This window comes from Panthera tigris, chromosome C1 (genome assembly GCF_018350195.1).
Source record: "Panthera tigris isolate Pti1 chromosome C1, P.tigris_Pti1_mat1.1, whole genome shotgun sequence".
In the NCBI taxonomy this organism is placed as follows: Eukaryota; Metazoa; Chordata; class Mammalia; order Carnivora; family Felidae; genus Panthera; species Panthera tigris.
The window spans coordinates 19,120,296-19,135,562 of record NC_056667.1 but is presented as its reverse complement, the minus strand read 5'-3'; the positions used below and the strand labels follow the sequence as shown (position 1 = coordinate 19,135,562).

Genomic DNA, 15,267 nt, shown 5'->3' with positions numbered 1-15,267 from the left:
ACTTGTAGGCCGTGGACCTAGCTTTCGCCCAGTACTCTGGCCCCAGAGCCCGGGGGAACCCACCGAGAGCCTGACATCTGCCGTTGGCTTCTGAAGGCTTTCAAATGTGCCTCTTCCAACTCATTACCGCTAATGTTTGGGGACACCCTGCATACGACAGATGCTATTAGAAAACCAAATTCTGCTCTATGAGGAAGCAAAACTAACAGAGCACAAAGCAGGTTAGGAAGGGAAGATTGATGAGCCAAGGCCCCTGGAAAATAAATGAGAGAAGTTTTCTTTGCCAGATGACTTTTATTTATTACACTTGCTTTTTGTTAAAGACACAGACATCCCACTGGTCTCTGCGGCCCAGGGCTGGGGAGATGAGCTGCTGGGGTTGGGAGGGCGCTGGGGTGAGGGGCGGGTGTGGGAGACTTGACTTAGGTCAGTGAGCCTCTGGGAAAAGGACCGATCTTGGGCCCCAGCTCTGGGAAGAAGGCTCTGGGCCTTGGCAACGGAGCAGGACTGGGCATCCTGCTGGTGGCACCCTTCCCAGGAGGCTTGTCTCTAAACCAAGGACCCGGGCAAGGCAAGGCCTGGAGAGTCTGGGCCGGCAGGGTGGTTCTGGTCAGGGGCGGTGCTGCAGGGGCTTTTTTGGCACCTTGTTTCTGGGCCATGAGTGGGCCAGGGTGGTGTTTGGTTGTAGCAGCAGAGGAAAGTGCATCAAAATAAGTCGTTCCCAGGCTAGCAGGGAAATCACACCTATTCAACAAATATTTATTGAGGGTCTTCAATGCTTGGTTCTGGGCATTGGGGATCCATCAGAGAAGAAAAGCCGAGTCCCTGCTCTTCTAGACAAGTCACTGGATACAATGACCACCCCACCCCCCCTTCCTCAGAGGTGAATGATCTGCGAGAGGGATGTACGCAGAGGACAATGGTAACCGTGACTATCAAGAGGGGCCAGGAGAGGCTTCACAGAGTGGAAGTCCGGCCAGGCCCGAGTTCAGGAGGTCTCCAGTCAGAGCACCAGGGGAAGATCATTCCAGGGGCAGAAACAGCAGGACAAAAGAAAGGCCTGGTGGCATGAAAATCAACGGCCTGTCTACGGCATTATGAGGACACAGTCCAGTGGGTTTGATCAGGGGGACACGAGGGAGTGTGAAGGGAGAGGAGGCAGGAAGGACAGGCTGGGGCTCCGAGCTTGGACTTTATCCTCAAGAGACACCAGTGATGGGAGGAGCAGCACATTCGGCCATGGAGGCACCTTCAGGCTACTGAGGGAGGGTGCCTCCCCCAACCCCCCCCCTCCCACCCGTCCATCCATCCCCCCCACTGGCAGGGGAGGCAGGGCTTGGCCTTGCCTGCAGGCAGGAGCAGAGTCACTGCCTAACACCCTGCCCTGCTCCCCGCTCCCGCATACACACACACACACACACACACACACACACACACACACACACACTTCTCTTCGGCTTGCGTTTCACTGGGGCAAACTCTCCGGGGAGGAGCCTCTCTCCCTCCAGGAGATCAAACTGGGGTTGTCACTTGAGGAAACGGAGGCTTCTGGTGCCAGCGTAGCAGTAGCTTTGCCTGCCTGGACCCCGTGGGCCTCTCAACAAACTAAGGGCCTACTATGTGTCAGGAACTGTTCTAGCCTCCTGGATCACGGAAGTGAAGACAGATGAGGTACTTCCTCTCTTGGAGCTAAATATTCTAGCAGGAGGAGAGAGGCGATAAACACACAGAGAAGATAATTTTGGACAATGGTAACCAGGAAGGGGTAAGACAGGGTGGCACGTGCAGGGGTCAGGCAGCTTCCCCGGGAGGTGGCATTTACACGGCAGCCCGAGTGGAAAGAGGCCGGCTCCCGGAGCACGAAGGAAGGGCATCCCGGGCGGGGGTGCAAGCGCGGAGGCCCCTGCGTGGGAAACAAACTCGGCGTGTTCAGGAAACCTGGAGAAGGCAGAACAGGCCCAGTGGAGTAAGGGCAGGAAGGGCTGGGGACAGAGGCGGGGCCGAGTGTCCGAGAACCTTGCAGGCCGAAGTAACAAGCTGCATTTAGATATGATGGGAAACCATCGCAGGGTTTTAAGCGGGGGAGGGGTGTGGGACATGTGAGTCCCTTTTTTTTTTCTTTGTCTTATTAAGCTTTTTATTTTAATTCCTGTACAGTTACCTGATTTGTCTTTAGAAAGACTTTCTAGGGGCGTCTGGGTGGCCCCGTCGATTAAGCACCCGACTTTAGGTCATGATCTTGCCGTTCGTGAGTTCGAGCCCCACGTCGGGCTCTGTGCTGACAGTTCAGAGCCTGGAACCTGCTTCCTATTCGGTGTCTCCCTCTCTCTCTCTCTGCCCCTCCTCCACTCACTCTCTCTCTGTCTCTCTCAAAAATAAATAAACGTTTAAAAAAATTAAAAAAAAAAAAGAAGACCTTTCTAACAGCCAGAAAGGAGAAACAACTCAAGTTTCCACTGATGAATGGATGCCCAAGACGTGGCAGACCCACATCAATGGATATTTTGGGGCAATAAAGCGGAACGGAGTACTGATATGTGCTACAACACGGATAAACCTCGAGAACATTATGCTAACAGAAAGAAGCCAGACACAAAGATTGCACACACGGTAGGATTCCATTTACGTGCGATGTCCGGAAAGGCCAATCCACAGACACAGAAGGGAGGTTGGCACGTGCCTGGGAATGGAGTGAGGGTAGTGAGTGTCTGCTAATGGGCACAAGGCTTCTTTTTGGAGTAGAAATGTTCTTTGCGGGGTTTCTTGGGGTTTTTTTTTTAATGCTTATGTATTTGAGAGAGAGAGTGCAAGCAAACGGGAGAGGGGCAGCGAGAGGGAGAGAGAGAATCCCAAGCAGGCTCTGCACAGAGCCCGATGTGGGGCTCGATCCCATGAACCATGAGATCACGACCTGAGCTGAAATCAAGAGTTGGACATTTAGCTGACTGAGCCCCCTGAGCACCCTGGAGCATAAATGTTCTTTTTTATTTTATTTTATTTTATTTTTTTAATGTTTGTTTCTGAGAGAGAGAGAAAGACAGAGCACGAGCCGGGGAGGGGCGGAGAGAGAGGGAGACACAGAATCCGAAGCAGGCTCCAGACCCTGAGCTGTCAGCACAGAGCCCGATGCAGGACTCGAACTCACGAACTCCGAGATCATGACCTGAGCCAAAGTCAGATACTCAACCGACTGAGCCCCCGGGCGCCCTGGAGTATAAAGCTTCTGCCATTAGATTACAGTGATGGTTGTGCAACCCTATTTACAAAAACACAAATTGTACACTTTAAGTGTGCAAATTTTATGGCATATAAATCATATCCCAATAAAGCTGGAGTTTTTTGGGTTTTGTTTTTTTAAGACCTTTCTGGATTCTGGGTAGAAAATAGACTGAGGGAGTGAGGAGGTGGGTTCTGTCTCCCAGCCCAAAGACGTTGGGGTCCTGGGCCGGGCGGGCCACGCAGCCCGTGTCAGGTGGATGGTGGTGTCATTCCCGAGGTGAGAAAGCCTGAGAGGCCCCAGCTGCCGTGTGGACGTGACCCTGAGCCGCCACGTGGAGTGCCACGGGGAGGTGTCAGAGAGGCAGTGCGTGCAGTTTATAGGACCAAAGCCTCGCAAGTCGCCAGCCTACAGATGACACTAAAATCACAGAACTCGATGAGATTGTTGAGGAGAGAGAAGAGAGAGGCCTTTGGTTTGCACGGCCTGAACGGCTGGGTGTGTGGCCACAGATGCGGCCGTGCCTTGGAGTGCTGCGTGGCTTTGGCAGGATCCATAGGCACAGGACGGGAATTAGCCAGAAAATAGATTAATTGGTGGCGGGGGGAGGCTCACAACAGCCTTTGGCTAGGCTTGGGCCAGGCTCTCGTCCGGTCCAAGCAGGGAGATTGATTTCCTGGGGTCAAGAAAGGCCCCCAGGGCTCTGTACACACGGACAGCTTTATTCTCAGCACCATGGGCCTGGGGACCGAGTCGTCTAGCCTGGCTGCCACTAGAGTGGCTTGTCAGCCCGGTGGTTCTGACGCACCGTCAGGGTTGAGTATCCCTGGGCTGGGGCCGGTGCTAGCCGAGTTTTCCTGGGCGGGAGTTTTGGAGAGCTGAGCAGTGAATGCCAAATCCAGAAGAATTGTTCCATTTTATAAAAACACCCTTCCTCAGGGGCACAGGGTGGCTCGGTTGGTTAAGCGTCCGACTTTGGCTCAGGTCATGATCTCCCGGTTCGTGGGTTCGAGCCCTGCATCTGGCTCTGTGCTGACAGCGCAGAGCCTGCTTCAGATTCTCTCTCTCACTCTGTCCCTCCCCCACACTTTCTCTCTCTCTCTCTCTCTCAAAAACGAACATTAAAAAAAAAAAAAAAAGACAGAGGGAATTCAAAGGCTATGTGTGCCTGAAATCGGCCAGTGGTGGAAGAGACCAGCCGAGTTTGCTCTAAGGATGGCAAATATTGATAGCAGCGGGGGGTGGAAGGGTGGGAGTGGGGCTCTCTGAGGGCTGGAATGTTCTCTATCTTGATGGCAGGAAGGCTACATGACCGTGTACACAGGTGAACGTTCCCGGAGCTTTACGCTTAAGATTAATGACGTTTATACATGTGACTGTCTACACTATGGCTCAAAGAGTTCTTTAAAAAAAGAAAAGGAAAGGGGACAGAGAGGCAGAGGCAGGACCTCAGAGCGCAGGTCAGATGGTTTCCCCAAGGAGCAGGAACCTCGGGCCCCACCGGGAGGGCCCCTAAAGCCACAGTGGGTGCCAGCAGTCAGGGTGGCCTCCTTGGGGATCGGGTGAGCCTTGGGCAGGCAAAGCGTAGAGGTCCCATGGTGACTGTAGGTGGGGAACCTCATGCCGGGGGAATGTGTGGAGTCAGCGCCCTATGGCGAGGGCTGGGAAGGTGACAATGGCAAAGGGTGGGGCGTGCAACCAGGAGACACGGGTAGATCCAGGCCTGTGCAGGACGCTGCGTGGGAGGCCGTCTCCTGGTGTGAATTACCCATGGGGTAGGGGTGAAGGTGGACAGGAAATGATGTTCGGGACCCAGAACTCCCAGGCATCCTACCTGTCACAGATCCAGCAGATTCCGAAGAGAAAAGAGAAGGCCCCCGGAGCCGGAAAACGGCCTTGGTTCCACACGTGCTAGCAAAGGACAAGGGCCATCTTAGGAAGCGGCTTAAATATCCAGAAGCACAGCTGGACAGGAGTGGGGGACGGAGGGGAGTGGAGGCTGCAGGAACAAAGGTCAGAGGAGGAGCCCCAGTGCCTTGAAGCCTCCTGTGCGCTCCAGAGGGGCGGGGGCCCCGGGGCCCGGGGCCCAGCAGAGGCTGCCCCTTGGCGGGAGGCCCCTGCTTCTCTCCGTGCTCCTGGGGGCACCGGCTTCAGAAGCTTCTGCTCAGGAACCCGAGAATAGTTTCCACTGAGACAGACGTAAGGGCAAGATGAATCCCGAGGCCTCCCGAGGCCTCTCCCCTCAGAAGTCAGAGGAAACTTTCAAAATACAAAGTAGGTCATCTCATGGCCCTGCTTTAACCTCTTCCCGGCTTCTTGCTGCTCGGATTCAAATCAGCCTCTGCCCCGGCCCTGGAGGCCCTACAGGATGGAGCCCTGTCCCTCCGACTTCCTCTGACTCACGGGACGGTGCCCCTCGTTCACCTGTGGCCTTCCCCCTCCTCAGATGTGTCACTACCTCCTACCTCTGAGCTCTTGCGTGCTCTGTTCCGCTGCCTGGAATGGTCTGTCACGCAGGTCCGTTCCCCGGGGGCATCCCTGACCTCCCCATCTCCAGTGTCCCTCTGTCACTCTCATATGTGCCCTGCCTGTGGCCTCCCAAGCATTTATCTCCGTCTGCAGCCGCCTCAGTGACGTGTTTACACATCCGTCCCGGCCCTACCCCGCCACTGGCCTGGGAGCCCCACGGGGGCAGAAACCTTGTCTGTCGTGTTACAGCTGCAGTTACAGCACCTTGCCCATCGCCCGGCAGAGAAGGTTAATGGTCACTTGTGGAATTACGAAGCCTGGAGGGTTCTGGAACGGTGGCCTGGGCGGCAGCCATGAACCCCATAACCTATGAAGGTCTGGGGGTGGGGCCTGAGAACCTGCATTCCTAACAAGCTGCCAGGTGCTGCTCGTGCCTCAGACCTGGCTTCCATACTCTGGGAACCACTGATCTCCTGATTGGCCAGTGCTGGATCATTCTGTGGGCCTGAGCAGAGCCTCCCACCCTAGGTGGCAGGAGAACTCCCGAGGGACTGGTGACTGGGGCGAGGGACTCCTGCGGGTCAGGGCAGGAGGGTCCAGGGGTCTCCCCACAGGGAGACTACAGGCTGGCCAATAAATCCAAAGCCTCAGGAGAGGGAAGTTGAGGTATGTGCACGTGCCTACGCATGTGTGTGAGAAGCCTTTTGTCTACTCAGCCCCTAGACTGGGGATGTCCCCACTTGGAGAATGGCCTGACTCCCCTCTGTCTCCATGGGATGAGGGGTGAACTGGGTGAACCCCGGCAGTCTCATCGCTTTACCTAGGGGAAGGGGTCACCGCACTGCCCAGAGGGCCACTGGGCCTATGAGCTCATACTCCACCTTTCTGGGACTTTCCTGTCCCATGGTGGGAAGAGCCCCCGTTCTCCCTTCCCACACACTTTCTGGAATCTACAGTCAGCCCACAGCCCAGACAGCTCCCAGAGGCCTTGTAATGAAACTCATCATCACCCCCCACCCCATTCTCAGTCAGCTGGAACTTGTGGGAGGCAGGTGGGTGATTAATCCCTAAACCATCAACACAAACATTTGTTGCTGCCTACAGCGTGTTGGGGTTTCAAAGATGAGGAGAAGTTCCCTGGGATCTATCGGGGAGAGGCTCATGCAAACCTGGTCTGCCCCAAGTATGGTGGGGGCCCAGGACAAGGAGGTTTTAAGCCTGTTTCAAGGGAAGGGCAGGAAGGGGTCCAGGAAGGCTTCCTGGAGGAGGTGGCCTCAAGGGCAGCCTTGAGGAAGGAAGAGTTTAGTAGGCATACCTGGGGGGGTGGAGGACAATCCGGGCGAGAGGCACAGGGATGGAAACGTATGGAGGCTGTGAGATCATGCGCAGTTCCAGATCGGTTTCCAAAGGAAAGGATCTCTGGGCTACTTGCATGCTTTTCCGGGTTGGGTTTTACCATTCCCTGAAGCACCAAAGGCTTCCGGGAGACAGATCTCAGTCACCATTCTTTTCACTTATACCAGGGAAGGCACATCATTGGTTGTTCAAATTGGGACACTTTTGAGAGCAAAGGGGGCATTGGGAATGAATGTGCTGGAACAACAGGTTTGGAAGCTAAACTGTCATGAGCAAATTGCAAGAGCAGGGCGAGGGCCACCCTAGATTTGGGGTCATTTGAGAGAGGAAGGGAGACGCAGGGCGTGGGCGTGGCAGGGAGAGCACTGTGGGTGTCTGTAGGGGTGCCCAGAGGCCAGGGACAGCTGTGGCACCCAAGCAGGCCTCCCCGCACCTCAGGCTCCCGCTCTGTGGGTCTCTGCCTGCCGTGCCCCCCTCCCCATGTGGCAGGAAGGATTGGTCAGGGGTGTCCTGAAGAGGAAAGGCGAACAGGATCCCACCCTCGCCTCCGAAGCCGAGGGCCTCTGCCAGATTCTGGGCAAGCTCCCAGCATCTTCCCTCAGCCCTCTGCCCCTGCCTGAGCACCCCCACCATCAGGCAGGCTCCTGGAAGCCCTTGGATCTTTCTCTCAGTTTCCTCATTTCGTACTTCAGGGCTAACGGCAAAATGCTTGCTCAATGCGAAAGTGGAAAATGTTCAGATTTATTGCTTTGAGATTTTGGTTTGTCTCCTGGGCCTGGTTGATGCAGTTCCCTCCAAGTTTCAGAGCATTTTGTTTAAAAAGGAGAATTTTTGACAGCAGCGTTTTCTAGTTTACAGAGAGCCTTCACATAATAGCAGCAACGATCATCATTCTATGTATTGAGTTACTACACTGGGGAGCTCGATTAACCCTCGAAATCACCCTCCCTTTCCATAGAGGCAGGCGGAGGCTCAGAGAGTTAAGGGGCTTACCCAAGGTCATACAGCCCAGGGAAAGGGCAGGGTACAGCTGAACCCAGGTCCTCTGTTTCCGTCTCTGCTCGCCCTCTCCCGTTCTGCCTTGCTTATCTTCAACTTGATCTAATGTACACGGATCTGCAAATATACCAGTGGGTGAGAACAAAACAGAACAAAACAAGAAACAGAGGCTCTTGTAGAAAACAGAGGCCGGAATGAATATAAAAATAACCAAGTATGTCCAAGGGAACCCTCAACTCCCCAAACAATGTCTTTTGTGCTAAGACTATTTTTGTAATGATGCAGGTGGCATAGGGTCCAGGGGGGCAGGGAGTCAGTGAACAGAGGACTGGCTTTCTAAGTTCTAGGACTGCACTGTTCAAAATGGCGCTCAGTACTACAAATGGCTACTTAACTTTAGTTAAAATGAAATAAAAATTGGAGGCACCTGGGTGGCTCAGTCAGTGAAGTGACCTCAGCTCAGGTCTTGATCTCACGGTTCGTGAGTTCGAGCCCCGCGTCGGGCTGTCTGCTGTCGGCACAGGGCCTGTTTTGGATCTTCTGTCTCCCTCTCTCTCTGCCCCTCCCCTGCTCACACTCTGTCTCTCTCTCTCTCAAAAAGAAATAAACATTAAAAAATAAAATAAAATGAAATACAATTGAAAATCTCAGCTCCTCGGTTGCACTTGGCCCATTTTAAGTGCTCAATACCCACCTGTGGCCACCCTGTTGGACAGCACAGATCTGGAAGATTTCCAACATCGTAGCAAGTTCTACTGGACGGCATTGTCCTAAGCCACAAGCAAGCCGGCTCTGGTGTTGTCCAGACCGTCCTGGAGGGGGCGGGGAGCCACTGATGCAGGTGATAGCTTCCTCTGTAGCCAAGGTACCTCTCGAAGCCATCCCAACACCTGAGCCCCTCTACTCTGGAGAGGTGACAACTCCATGGATGCAGATAAAGGGCAGAAACCAAAAGAGCGGCCATTAGGGGAGAACTTGCTACTCGGTGTGGTCTCAGGACTGCATCTCCTGGGGCCTTGTTAGAAACGCAGTATCTTGGGCTCCGCGCCTGAGCCGCTGAATATGAATCTGCATTTTAACAAGATCCCCAGGTGATTCAGGTGCACATTCAAGTTTAAAAAGCTCTGTCTTAAGAGACAGGAGGAGCAGGATCAAAATATTGTTCCAAGTATAGGGAACCAACCAGATATTTTTAGATACAAAAAACCAGCATCAGCAAACCCCCCCCACCCCCCCGCCACATTACCATGTGATTAAGCTTTAGTCACAGAGGGCTGAGCGTCTCTGTGCTACATAATCAATGAGCATATTTCCAAGGACCGAGCCCCAGTGGGGTAGCAGGGAGGAGCTGGCTCTTCCCCATCTCCCCTTTGGTCCCCTCCCCAAAGCAGAGGGGACAGAGCTGAGATTCACATTGTGGCTCTCAAGGATACCGCCTTTAAATCGGATTTTCTCTTTTTGCTTTGCCGCCTTTAAATTGGATTTTCTGTGTTTGCTTTTCTTTCCAGTGCATTTGGTTTTTGAACTTTGGAAATCGCCAAAGACACAACGGGATGCACAAAGCGTCTAAACAGATGCAGTCATCTAAAAGGAAGCATCTGGAGGAGGAAATGTCCCGCTTCTCAGCAGTGCGGTGCTCTGCAGACCTTAGTGCCTGGAGCCAGGTGCTAATGAAGCTTTCCGGGCAGGAACCAGCATCAAGCCCATCTGTGAAGAAAACAGGTGCAAAAGGTGGTTCCATCAGACGAGGCTGCAAAAGAGGCCGGCAGCACGCTGACCCTTGCCAGGAAAGGAGGGTCTGCCCCCGGGAGTGGTTCCAGAACTGGGCTTCTGTGGCTCCTCCTTCGATGAAGATGACTCATCCCTTAGTGTCTCTCTCCTCGCAGCCTACCTTGGGTCTTACTTATTTTTATCCCCGGAATGGCGTTAAGTTGCCAAACGGGTGATATTTCTCCACCTGCAAGGGCCCTCCTGGAGGATGAATTTTAAAATGCTCATTTTTACAGCTTGCTCCCAGCCATAATGCAGAAGACAAGAATGCAGGTGGCAGGGAGACAGGGACAGCAACATGGGCCCAACGGGGGGTGGGGAGGGAATGGGGCCTTGGGGAACCGCCAAGTGACTTTGCCAGGGAGAGACATTCCAGGAGTTGGCTCTAAGGGGCCGGAGGAGAGGAAAGAAGAAGAATAGCCAAGTAGGCTTTCCTAACTCTCTTTCTAATACTGAAAAAAATCAAAGCAAAACCTGTGAACAGTCCTGCGGTTTCTGCCCCACGAGCAGGTGGCTTCGTTATCTTGGTAGCAAACCTCATTTTTTTCTCCAGGGACCAGCCCATCCCCTATCGCATGGGGTCCTTGCCTGTCACTCAAGATGCACCTGGCTGGGGAGCACATGACCCAGGTTAGGCCAATTGGAAGCCTACTTCCTTGAGGGGAGCCGGTAGGATCCGGACCCATTTGGAGTCACCCGGCCTGACGGAGGTGCTGGGGAGACTACCCCCTTGGTTCTTGCAGCCTAGATCCCGTCCCTGGCCACTTCCTCTTCCTAGTCCTTCTTGTGGTCTGACTGTTGCCTCTCTTGAAAGCCCATGAGTCACCCTAAGGCATTTCAATACGTGTTTTTTTCTTTTTCTTTTTTTTTTGTTTGTTCGTTTTGTTTTGTTTGCTTAAGTGAGACAGAGTTGGTTTCTATTATTTGTAACTGAGGGCCCGAACTGTCACAAACCCAAATGCCCAGCCACAGAGGCTTGGATCCAGAAAGCACGATAGAGTACACAATGGAACATTCTACAACTAGGTGCGGTAGTAAGTGTGTATTTGTTGACATGGAAAGAACTTCACAGTATATAGTTAAGAGCAAAAGCAGATTATAGTAAAACAGTAGACACAGTGTGATACTATGTTTGCAAAATATATTCTGTACGTTCACAGAAAAAAGATCTAGAAGAAAATATAATGGTCTTCCTTCCGAAGGGTAGGATGGTTTGTATGTGGCTTTTCTTTCTGCTCAGCATAAAGATACTCCTAACCTTTCCACAATGCTTGTGGAGTGGGTTTTTCTGTTTTGCCTTCTTTATTTTTTCAAGTTTATGAAATGTTTATTTTTGAGAGAAAGAGAGCAAGCATGCGAGCAGAGGGGAGGCAGAGAGAGAGAGAGAGGGAGAGAGAGAACCTCAAACAGGCTCTGCGCTGTCAGCAGAGAGCTCGACGCAGGGCTCAGTCCCACGAACCGTGAGATCGTGACCTGAGCCGAAATCAAGAGTCAGACACTTAACCGAATGGGCCACCCAGGAGCCCCTGTTTTGGTTTTTAAAAAAAGTGGACACAGGCGGGTCGCCAGAGTCACACTTTCAGAGTGATTTCCTGGGTTCAGGGAGGGACTTAGTCACAAAACTCCAGGGTCCCTGCCATGGGGACTGCTCACCCAGAGCTCTGACTACTGCTTACGAAGATGCAGGAGGCATCTGCGTCCCCAGGACAAAGAAAAGCCCTGCCCACTTTGCCAGGGCACCTGTGGATCCCACTCATTGTCACAGCGACCTTGGGAGATAGAGGTTCCTCCCTGTTTGACGGAAGAGGGACCGGAGAGGTGAGGTGACCTGCCCAGGCTCTCATAGTGGGGACTTAAAGGCGGGTGACTTGGCCCAGGGCTCCAACACCCCAGGGGCTACTCAAGTTTATTAATCTCCGCACCCAACATGGGGCTTGAACTCACGACCCTGAGATCAAGACCACATGCTCTTCTGACGGAGCCAGCCAGGCGTCCTGGGGCTACTCAAGTAGCCAGAATGAAGTGACTGAGCGTGCGGCAGGGCTTAGAATTATCCTGTGAGGTCAGCTGTGTGGACAAGCTGCCAAGCGGAGGGAGAGCTCTCCCTTCACCCCTGCCTGGACGCCTTGCTCTGCATAATGCCTCAAGGTTCTAGGCCTCCCCGCGGGGGAGGCAGGTGACGTCACTGGGGAGAGTGGGATCGTGGGATGCCCGTCCGGCTGCTCCTTATCTTCTAGGCCTTGAAAGTCATGCCTGCAGATCGGTCCTGGCCATTAGTACCCCGGCCCCACATGACTCCTTTGTAGCATTTTATACAACTTGCAGTCATGTTACTTACCTGTCAGTTTACTTCCCAGTCTGTCTTTCCCCCTCCTTGACCGTTCGTTCCCTGAGGACAGAACTTAGGACTGTTTCACTTATGGCTGTGTCCCTGGTGTCCAGCCCAGTGTCTGGTCCCCTACGGGCACTCACCATGTATCTGCTGAACGAGAGCAGATGAACACGTAACTGGGGGTGGGAGGGGCGTGTGAGTAAGAGGGGCTGGGCTCACCCCTCTGCCTCTACTGGCTGTATGACTTCAGGCAAGTTGCTGGCCCTCTCTGGGCCTCTTCCAAGCTTTGACCTAAGTATAAACATCCAATTCCATTTAAAGGATTGGCTTCACCCTTCCTGAATTTTTAAGACCGAGTTAAGGAAAGGCAATAGAAGTCTTTACTAAATTGCACGTTAAATCAACTCCTGGTTATTTTTTCTGATAGCACTGCAATGGTCTTCCCAAGAGTCACTGATGTGCAATGAACCCAATCGTATTTCTTATTCAATAAACTCTTTTATTGTAAGTTTACGGATTTTTCCATTACAATAATGAAAATAGCACTAGTGATTCGTTAACATTTAGGCCCAAATCAAAAGGCAGCGCCTCCTCAAATTATAAGGTAAATGCCACATAGTTGAACGTATAGTACATGTTGGGCAAAAGGCATTTAAAATATAGAAAACAGGGTCAAGGTTTGTGTCTGCAAACACTTTTAAGGTTTAGTTCATCAAGACGATACTGCGTGTGAAAGCACATGATTTTGAAAGCATATAATCTGTGATAAAACACAACTGCAGAGAAAAGGCAAAATCAAGCAAAACAAATTAAAAAAAAAAAACCCTCCCCACATGAACGGAAGTGACCCAAATACATGGCGACAATAGGCAGACCTCCAGTCATTGGGCCCTGGGATGGCAAGTGAGTGGGTTTCATAGAAATTCTCCATAGGAAGGAAAGTCTGGGCCTGGTGCGACATTTGCTGTGTCTCCAAGTCCTGTCTCCTCACAGAGGAAAGGAAGTTGCTGGTCCGACACCTGTGCCCTGGGTCTGCCCAGAATGGGGCCTACGTTCCCAATCCCTTTGAGAACAGTCCCAAGTCCTGAAAAGGCAAGGCGACCCTCCGGGCCCCGGGAGCAGCAGGGAGGTGGGGTCAGAGTTGGCCCCCGCCCCTGCCGGGGCTGTCCGAGTGGTTCACGGGGAGGGGGTGGGCCTCCGTGTTGAACACCCAGTCTTCCAGGGAGAGCACATCGTCTTCAGAGAACAGAAGATAGAGATACCTGCACCCCGGGGGCCGGGAGGGAAGCAAAACACAGCCCGTCAGCACTTTGGGGAACAGGCCCCCCCGCTGGGAACAAATCTCAGAGGCCACTGCGACGACGGGCCTGTGGCTAAGGGTGCAGGGAGGTCTGAGATCCCAAATCCACTAGGAGGGCTGGTCCCAGGGAAGGAGCTGTGGATGCCAAGGAGGGCACTGAGACTTGGGGCGGTCCCACCTGGTTGAATGCTGGCTCGCCCCTGCCCTCACTCTGTTTAACTCATACCCATCCGGGTTCACCCAGGTTCTTCCCCACTTGTATGAGGACCCTATGTGAGAAGCCTGCTAGGACCACTTAAGGTCTAGAGTCTTCTTTCGTTTCACGGTGGCCTGAGTACTGCACCAGTCCAAACTCTTAGGCTGCTCCCTGATGTGCCGTTCTGGTGGCAGAACAGACCATTCTAATCCATTTCAGAGAGCTGAGCACAAGGGGGATGCTTTGGGGAACATCGAGGACTTCCACCCCAAGAAAGCGAGGGGCTGGGGCAGCAGCAAAACTGCACAGGGAAGGTTTGCAGCAGTGACCCCCATCACTGTCGTTCTCCCCATTTTACAGAAGAGGACGTAGTTTCAGAGAACTAAGTAACCCAAGGAGACTAAAGGAGTTAACTTACCACATGGCTAACACTTAGGGGGTGGAGTCCAGCCCGGGCCTGGCCAGAGGCACACCCTGGGGGTGTGACCCGGAGAGCCCAGCGCCCCCCTTCCCCGCCCCTCCGGCCCCTCTTGGGCCCCCCTGTGATGGCAGAACCTGTTGGTGAAGGGAGGGACTGCTGACCCCATCCCTCGCCCACCCCTGCCCTTCAACCCTAGGAAAGCCCAGTTTCCTCTGGAAAGAACACCGGCTGAGCCCCAACTCACTTTAGTGTCTCCGCTAGAAAGAAGGTCTGCTGTTTGTTGTCGTGGTTGGGAATGCTACTGTACACGTCTTGGATCCCGGAGAAACCGGCTTCTGTTCGACAGTATTTCTCCAGGGCCTGAGGAGAAGGGAGGCAGCTTTGGAGGGCGGGGGGAGGGGAGAGGAGAGGCCCCTGCCCAGTTCTCGTGCCTGCCCAGTTCATGGATGGGCAGGCCCCTGACCACTTGGCTAGGGGCTGCTGGCATTTGCGGAAGCAGAAGGCCGAATGGTTTGTTCAGGGCTCAGCTGACCTGCTGCCAGGCTGGTGGGGACACACACCCTGGGCCCACCACTGAGCACTTTGTCCCAACAGACTGCTTGCTCGAGCTTTGCTCTGGGTCTGAACTCGGGGGATGTTCTCTTGGCCCTCCGGGGGATAGGCTGGTCCAACAGACTCACCCACAGAGGAAGGCAGTGGAGGGCCGGGATGTGGGGACGGGACTCGGCACACCCCAGGGAACTCCCTGTGCAGATGTGGTCCCTGTTCTACCGGTGGGTGGGCCATGGGCTGACGGCTTTTTTTTTTTTTTTTTTAATAAATGCAATTTTTACCCACAGAGGGGTCTGTGGGCTGGGCTCAGGAGCACAAAACACTTGACTTTTACTGGTCAAGAACCAGGGCCTTCAGGGAAACGGGGTTTCTGACCAATGAACCATGTCAGTGAACCTGAGTGTGCCCTTGTGCCCTGCCCAAGTCTAAGCTCTGGGTGTGGCTCTCCCTAGGATAGCCTGTGCCTCAGAGCCGTGGCCCTAGGAGAAGTTGGGAAGAGGGGGGCACAGAGAAGGCTTAGCATCCATCAAGAGACATCCTTCTGGACTCCCCATACCTGCCTTTGGCTCTACCCCAGAGAAGGGCATGAGGTTTCCTGCCAGGTAGTCGGGGACAAGAGGGCGGGTGGAGGAGACATGGGCGGTGGGGAGCAGAG

At 53.6% G+C, this 15,267-nt stretch overlaps 1 protein-coding gene across 4 annotated transcripts in view; it reads right to left on the bottom strand.

Annotated features, from left to right (window-relative positions):
- Positions 1-12,651: 12,651 nt before the first annotated feature.
- Positions 12,652-15,267, bottom strand: part of MAN1C1 (mannosidase alpha class 1C member 1) — a 140,702-nt gene continuing 138,086 nt past the window's right edge. For all 4 annotated transcript variants that reach the window (XM_007083659.2, XM_015538155.2, XM_042995304.1 and 1 more), the window contains exons 11-12: positions 14,305-14,420; positions 12,652-13,405 (exon numbers count right to left, since the gene is read on the bottom strand). In XM_007083659.2, coding sequence (XP_007083721.2) covers positions 13,279-13,405; positions 14,305-14,420 — 243 coding nt within the window. In that variant the 3' untranslated portion in view covers positions 12,652-13,278. The remainder of the gene's footprint in view (positions 13,406-14,304; positions 14,421-15,267) is intronic.